The sequence below is a fragment of the Chionomys nivalis genome, chromosome 10, assembly GCF_950005125.1.
Source record: "Chionomys nivalis chromosome 10, mChiNiv1.1, whole genome shotgun sequence".
In the NCBI taxonomy this organism is placed as follows: domain Eukaryota; kingdom Metazoa; phylum Chordata; class Mammalia; order Rodentia; family Cricetidae; genus Chionomys; species Chionomys nivalis.
Genome location: NC_080095.1, coordinates 13,477,404 through 13,485,643, shown reverse-complemented (window position 1 = coordinate 13,485,643; position 8,240 = coordinate 13,477,404). Strand labels below are relative to the sequence as shown.

Here is an 8,240-nt window from a genome sequence, read left to right as displayed (position 1 = left end):
AGGAAGGAGGGAGGGAAGGAAGGAAAAAAGAAAAATAAATGGGTGTGACAGACAAACAGGTATACCATACAGGGAATACAGGGAATATGGTCTCAGAACAATCACTGGGACCCACTGGACCACCAGACTATCCAGTGTTTGAGATCCAGACTCAGTGATAGAATCGTATCAATCAAATGGTGCAGACTGTTAGAGAAATGCATCATATGTCAATACACACAAACACATACACACACACACACAGATAGGAAATAGAGAGAAAGGGAAAAAATGGACAAAGACAGATACTGAGACAGAGATGGGTGGACAGAGATAAAGGGAAGCAGGGAGAAATACTGTAATAAATAATCACACACATCACAAAAAGAAACAGAAATTTAAATAAATATTTAGACATTCAATGAAAACTATACTCTATTGTTGTAGAGAAAAATCCTTAAATGTGATATGGAGAGACAGAGCAGACACAAAGAAGTCTAGTCTTCCATATTTCCCTAAGAAGGTTCTTCTGTGACACAGATTTCTAAGTGCTCTCAGCGCCCCCTGCTGGTCCTGTGTTCCCTACAGCCCTGTTTTTGTCTGAGCTCACAGAAGCATTCACTCACTGTGTCTTTCGCACAGTAATACATGGCTGTGTCCTCAGACCTCAGACTGCTCATTTCCAGGTACAGAGTGTTCTTGGCATTGTCTCTGGATATTGTGAACCGGCCCTTCACAGCGTCGCTATACCAGGTGTTACCACCATCAGAACGTATGGTTGACACCCACTCCAAACCCTTCCCGGAAGCCTGGCGGACCCAGCTCATTCCATAGCCACCAAAGTTGAACCCAGAGGCTGCACAGGAGAGTTTCAGGGACTTTCCAGGCTGCACTAAGCTTCCCCCAGACTCCAGCAATTGCACCTCACACTGGACACCTGTAAACACAAAGAATTCTCGTTAGAAAATTGACACAGGACAATTTTTTCTCTTTCTCATGTACACATAACACATAACATCTCATCCATATGAATTACCTTTTAAAATAAGGACATAGAAAACCAGTATGAGGCTTAAGTCCATGATGAGTGACCTGTGTTCAGTGCTGAACCCTTACTGGGAGGATTTGGGAATCCAGGGCTTGTCTCCTCTGCCACAGCTGCAGGGTCAGGGCTGGGCTGGTTTTTATGGGCAAAAGAAGCCTTATTTGCATATCTTCCTGCCATATCAGGCTCTATAGTTGGACCTGGGCAGAAGGCAGTACTCAGAGCAGATATAAGACATCATACACACTGATAACAGTTATAGAAACTCAAGCATTAATGTAGTTCTGTGTACACATTTTGCTTTTAGGGATTCACCACACTAGTTAGTTCCCTTTTCACCATATGCACAGAGAATGTTTTGTTTCCACACTGTCATATCTCTTTAGGGTAAATCTGATACTGAAAAGTGCCTTACACAGCTGTGTTTCTAGATAATAATATCTCTGTCTGCCTCTCTGTCTCTGCTGGACATTGCTTCTTCATTAGGTGGATCTTGGCTAGGGTCACATTTGTCTCTCAGCAGAACTCCTTCTCTATGGCAGGAGCACTTGAGACTTTTCTGAATTTTACTCACTTGTGAGAGATGCTTTCCTATGGCTCCAGGGAATTTGCAAATGAGATGTTTCTTGTTGTTGTCTGTCTTCCTCTCAGTGATTGCTGTGGGGACATATTTATATTTGCAGTACTCCATTGTTTTCATCCTGAAGTTCTCCCTGTGATTACTTTTTACTCCCCACTCTGCCTTTTCATTTCCCACCTCGATACCAGGGAACACATGGCTGCCTTCATGCTGTCTTAGGTCAGTTTTTATTTCTGCAAATGTATATAGTCAGCATAATGTGGACATTGAATAAATTTTTATACCAAAGCATAAAATTTTGGCATCAATTTTGTATTTTAAGAAGACTTTGTTTTTATTGTTCCAAATTTTCATGCTTTTTAACCACTCATCCCCTTTCCGTCAATACACCCAAATTTTCCTTTCAAAACCTCTTTATTACCCTATGCTTTTTCCCTCTTTTCCTTCACTTAAGATGTCTTTTCCTGTCTTGACTTACATTTTAGTTCCAAGACTACAAAACAGAAGCCAAAACACCACAAACAAAGAGTCTCAAGAACACAGTCTGGATTCTTTCTATAAGGCAAAAAATGTTCTTCCCAATCTAGAATATGTTGTGTGTCAAAAGATTTCCAATATTATAGCATAGATACTGAGAGCAACAATCCCTAAATGGAATCCCCTGAAACTGAGAAACTTCTGTAAAGCAAAGAACACAGTCAAACAGACATAAAGGCAGCCTACAGAATGGGAAAAGATCTTCACCAACCCCACATCAGACAAAGGACTGGTCTACAAAATATATTAATAACTCAAGAAATTAGACATGAAAATTCTAATTAATTCATTTAAAATGACGTACTGAATTCAACAGAAAATTCTCAACAGAATAATCTCAATGTTCAAACGATACTAAAGTAAATGTTCAAAATCATTAGCCATCAGGGAAATGCAAATCAAAACAACTCTAATATACAATATTACACCTGTCAGAATAGCTCAGATAAAAAACACTAATGATAGCTTATGCTGGAAAGGATGATGAGTAAGGGGAACACTCATCTTTTGCTAGTGGGAATGCAAACTCGCACAACCACTTTGGAAATCAGTATGGTGTTGTCTCAGAAAATTGGGAATCAACCTACCTATGGATCCAGCAATACCACTCTTGGGTATATACCCAAAAGATGCTCAATCATACTCCAAAACACTTGTTCAACTATGTTCATAGCGGCATTATTTTAATAGCCAGAACCAGGAAACAAAGTAGTTGCCCCTAAACCAAAGAATGGATAAAACATGAGGCATATTTACACATTAGAATAGTACTCAGTAAAAAAACAATGACATCTTGAAATTTGCACACAAATGGACTGAATTAGAAAACACTATCCCTAGTGAGGTAACCCAGACCAAAAAGATGAATATAGTATATACTCACTCATAATATTATCTATAAATAAAGGACATTGAGTCTATAGTTCGTGATCCTAGAGAAGCTAAGTAATAAGGTTAACCCAAAGAAAAGCATATACAGACTCACCTCAAAATTGGAAAGAGACAAGATCGCCTGACAAAATTGTGTGCATGAGTCTGAAGGAAGAAGGGAAGGTAGAAGGGGAAGAAGAAGGGAGAAAAGAAGGGTTGAGGAGTACTTGAGTGAATAGGATAGTCAAGATGGAGAAAGGACAAATTTGAGAGCATGGAAGAGATATCCTGATTGAGGGAGCCATTATAGGGTTAGCAGAAACCTGCATCTAGAGAAATTCCCAGGAATCCACAAGGATGACCGTGCCTAAGATTCTAAGCAATAGAGGAGAGGAGCTAGATCTTGACTTGCCCTGTAGTCAGACTGATGATTATCTTAAATATCACCATAGAACAATCTTCAAGCAACTGATGGAAAGAGAAGCTGAGACCCATATCAGAGCACTGCATTGACCTCCAAAGTCCAGTTGAAGAGTGGAAGAAATGAATATGAGCAAAGATATCAAGACCATGATGGGTTCACCCACTGATACAATTATCTGAGCTAATAGGAGCTCACCAGCTCCAGCTGGACTGGGATGGAACAAGTATAGGACCATAATAATCCCTCTGAATGTGGTTGGGAATTGCATGAATGGGACAGATTGGAAGTGGCACCTGTATTTAACTTTACTGCATGTACTTGAATTTTGAGATCCTATTCTCTTTGGATGTATACCTTGCTCATCCTAGATACAGTATGGAGGGCCTTGGACCTTCCACAGGGCAGTGTGACTTACTCTCTCTGAGGTTTAGATGGATGTGTGTTGAGAAGGTGCGTGAAGGTGTAGGAGGGGATAAAGTAGGAACTTGGATTGGTATTTTTTAAAACATCTAATAAATTAAAAAAAATTCCAGTATCGTTCAAATTCTTCCATGATTCAGAGAACACTGATGAAGATGAAGTAGGAAGAATGTAAGCAGTGGAGCACAGGGAGGGGTGCTGTGAAATGCTGTCTTCTGGACATGACATGGATATCACAATCATGGACTCATAATGGCTGCTGTTGTCTGTATAAGCCTGACTGGGGTCAAGCCAGCCAAAACCTGGTATATACAGGGCTGATAATTCCTTGGCCCTACTTGTTACTGATGATCATTTGGAAATGTATTCTTCTGAACAAAGCTATGAGTCACACTATTTGAAGGTATGGTCACTGGTAAGTTTTTATGTTGCATTGTTTGGGTTCACACATATGTAGATATGGGCAGCACTAACTTTGTTTAAAATAGTATAAGGTTGGTATGGTCTCATATTTGGAGTATGTGGGAGGAGATGGATGGAAAAGTAAAACATGTAGAGATCCTAAAGAATAAAGAAAATTGGCAAAACCTTTTTAGCTAAGATTTAAAACAATAAATCAGAAAGGAAATCATTAAGGAACACTGGTAAATATCAAATAACTTTGTAGGCATTTCTATCTGGGACCATCTTCCCATCCAACAAAGAACTGGTGGGGTTCTTCACTTATTTGTAAAAAAAATCTATTTGTAGATAATCCTATACATGATGTGTAAAATCTTTTTTCATATTTGTTTTGTTGTTATTTTACTCTAAGTTGACATTATCCCATCATCAATCAAATTAGGGAAAAACATATCATTCTTGCCCTACCGTTTTAGGGCTCATGCTGTAATAACAGTTATTCTGCTGTTAGATTTTGCATATGTATCATCTAGGTATCCCTTTTTCTTTAAAATTATCTAGAATGAATCAGATGACATACTAAAGAGAAGAGAATTTCAAGGGCATCTCTATAAACAATTGTTACTTCTCTTCTACTTCAGAGGGAAAACTTTGCTTGTGCCTATTTGTTCAATAATTTATTTACCTTAATGTGAACATGTGAAGTCTTTTAATTTATATTGGTAGACTCTCCATAAAAAGTTCTGGATATTCTCCACAGAAGGTAAAATACTAGGGATTAGAACAGAGGTGTGAGTTCTGATTTATTTTAGGCACAACAAACTTGGATGTCTTTTGCCCATTAGCCAAGGATTCTTATTAACTCTTATAACTTATATTAGCCCATTATTCTTGTGTATGTTAGCCATGTGGCTTGGTACCATTTTTGCCAAGGCAGTCACTCCTTCCTTCCTCCCCCAGGTCTAGGAAGGTGCGCATCCAAAAAGACTAGGCTCCCAAATAGCCAGTACATGCAGTAGAATCAAAACCCAGTGCTATTATCATTGTCTTCTTAGTCAGCCCTCACTGTCAGCAACATTCAGAGATTTGGCTTTGACCACATGCTCGTTCAGTCCCAGTCCAGCTAGCTGACTTGGTGAGCTCCCATTAGATCAGTCCCACAATCTCCGTGGATGGACACACCCCTCACAGTCCTTTCTTATGTTCTCTCTTTTTCTGCTCTTCATCTGGACCTTGGGAGCACAGTCCAGTGCTCCAATATGGGTCTCTGTCTCTATCTCCATCCATCGTTGGATGAAGGTTCTATGGTGATATGCAAAATATTCATCAGTGTGGCTATGGAAGAAGACCAGTTCAGGCACCCTCTCCTCTGCTGCCCAAGGACCTAACTGGGGACATCTTCTTGGCCACCTGGAAACCTCTCTAGAGCCAAGTATCTTGACAACACAAAATGGCTCCTTAATTCTTCTTAATTCTTCTCCCTTATTCCCTGCTCCCATATCCAGTCTTCCTCCATCTCAACCATCCCATTCTCCCAAGCTCTCCCCCATCCTCCCCTTCTCCCTTCTCTATTCCCATCTCCCTTTCCCCCCTCTCAGTGCTCCCAACTTTTGCCTGGTGATCTTCATGTCCTTTGTTTATTGCTAGAATCCACTTATGAGTCAGTATATACCATATTTATCTTTTGGGGTCTGGGTTATCTCATTCAGTAAAGTGTTTTCTATTTCCATCCATTTGCATGCAAAATTCAAGATGTCATTGTTTTTTACCCCTGTGTGTTCTCGATCTTTGTGTAGTTTTATTTTAAACTCTATTTCTTTTAGTTTTAATTTTTGGCTTTTTGAGACATGCTCTCTGTGTATCTTTGTCCAGGAACTCACTCTGTAGACCAGGATGTCCTTGAACTCACGGAGATCTACCTGTCTCTGCCTCCCAAACAACTGGGATTAAATTTGTGTAACACAGTACCTTGAACTCACAGAGGTCTGTCTGTCTCTGTCTCCTAAGTGTAGGGATTAAAGTGTGTGCCTCCACACCCAACTACGCTCTTTCTTTTTTAGTTTAAGGACTTTAACCTATTTCTTTTCTCTCCCAAGCCTGTATATATTTTTAAACATACTGTATACTATTTAGAGGTTTTCTTTGTCTTTGAATTTATCTTTACTGTATATATCTCTTTTTCTGACCACATGGGTCTTTAATTTTAGCAATATAGAAAGGATTAGCAATATATGCTGGATCCACCTCATTCCTTAGCTTTCTGAGATTCCAGCCTCATGGCAGAGGTACCAGCTGTAGCAATGTTTATTGCCACAACTCTATGGAGTTTCGAGATCCCTGCCACCAAGCAAGCTGCCGTAGTCTGCTCATAAATCATACACAAATGCTCTGTAGCCAGACATCCTGCCTGAAAGTGTCAGAGTTTGTGCTGGCGGGACGACCCAGAAAGCCAGCATTTTAAAACAGCATGGATTTTTTCCTGCTATGACTAAAAACCAAAAAGCATGAGGTCAGCTTTTTGTCAACACCATTTAAGTGTTTTGTGGCAGGGCCTCTTAAAAGAGCTGCAAGGTTTTACAGATAAAGCTGAGTCAGGAAGCCACTCTTAAATGAGATGCATTTGACTCTAGCAAACAGAGTCCACCTGAGAAAATGCTGCTATCAATAAGCTGTGCTTAACTCTATTCTTCTTTGTCTAGAATAACTCTTCAAGCTTTCCCAGGTTTTATGTGGATGCAGTTGTCAATGTGGGTGCCATTTGTTGAACTTGACCCATTAACTCAGGCTTCTTATTAACTCTTATAACTCATATTAGCCCATTATTGTTGTCTGACTTGCACAATATGCCTATAGAAAAATCATTAGCTTGGACTTTGAGGTGCAAGCCAATTTTTACCCAAACAGAAATGCTCAAAAATAGAATCTTGCAACAATTATAACAACTGTATATTTTTATAAGGTTCTATTAGCTTAGAAGTTGGAAACTCTGTATGATTCATTCTCTAAGCTCATATTGGAAATTAACATCAATTCACAAATTTGTCGTTTCTCTATCACATGTTTAAAAATAAAAAGGATGAATTAAATATTATTCAAAATTCCCAAGCTGTTTTGTAAAATTTACTGTCAACAAGTGTCATAATTTCAGACTCCTGATATATATATTTCATATATGCATAGAATATATAAAATTAATGTGCTCATTTGTCTGACAAGAGGCAATTAGACATCTTAGAGGAGTGTGGGGGAACACAGATGTTTAGTGTAAAATTTAAAAGCAAGATAAATATGCTATGGCAATTATAGGGTAGTCTAGATGATTTTCTTGTGCAAAAGACAATACCAAAGGTTACAACACCAAATGTGTATAAATACATCATATTCCAGAACTTCCTGATTTTTGAAGTGGCCACAGCTGTTTCTGGGAGTAACTGTCCTCCTCACCTCCCATCCTGGTCTAAGTAGAGAGGTTTCTGTCCAAACTCACACTGGAGTTCTCTCACTGTTTCTCTGGCACAGTAATACATGTACAATACAGTAATACAGTTTGCAGACTGTTCAGTTTTATGAAAATGTAACTTTTGGAGGTGTAGTGATATTTTGTTTGTTATCTAAAAGATAAAAAGTCTTGAAGATCAGAGTGCAACACTAAGCCACTAGTTATCTATAAACCTGGCAATGGTGGCACAGGCATTTAATCTCAGCACTAGGAAGAGAGAGGTAACGTATCTCAGTGAGTGCAATGCTACTCTCAGCTACAAGAGATTGAATCTATGCAAAACAGAAACAGAGCTCAAACAAAGGTGATCCTAGCACCTGGGTTCATGTACTATTAATCCCGTCATTAGGGAGGCAGAGACACAAATAACATGGATGGGTATAGAGAGGAATAAAAGACAGGAGGAGAGATTTTCACTAAGGCTACCAACCCAGAGCAGTGAGTTTCTGACTAGAGGGCAGGCCTCAAGGTCCCCGCCAGGGAA

At 39.3% G+C, this 8,240-nt stretch overlaps 1 gene segment (V, D, J or C); it reads right to left on the bottom strand.

Moving 5' to 3' along the window:
- Positions 1-533: 533 nt before the first annotated feature.
- LOC130882928 (Ig heavy chain V region 914-like) lies at positions 534-6,822 on the bottom strand (the record flags this gene model as incomplete). The annotated part of the segment is given in 2 exon segments: positions 534-916; positions 6,810-6,822. Coding segments are annotated over 2 exon segments (396 nt in total), but the record flags the coding sequence as incomplete, so codon positions are not given.
- Positions 6,823-8,240: the final 1,418 nt, after the last annotated feature.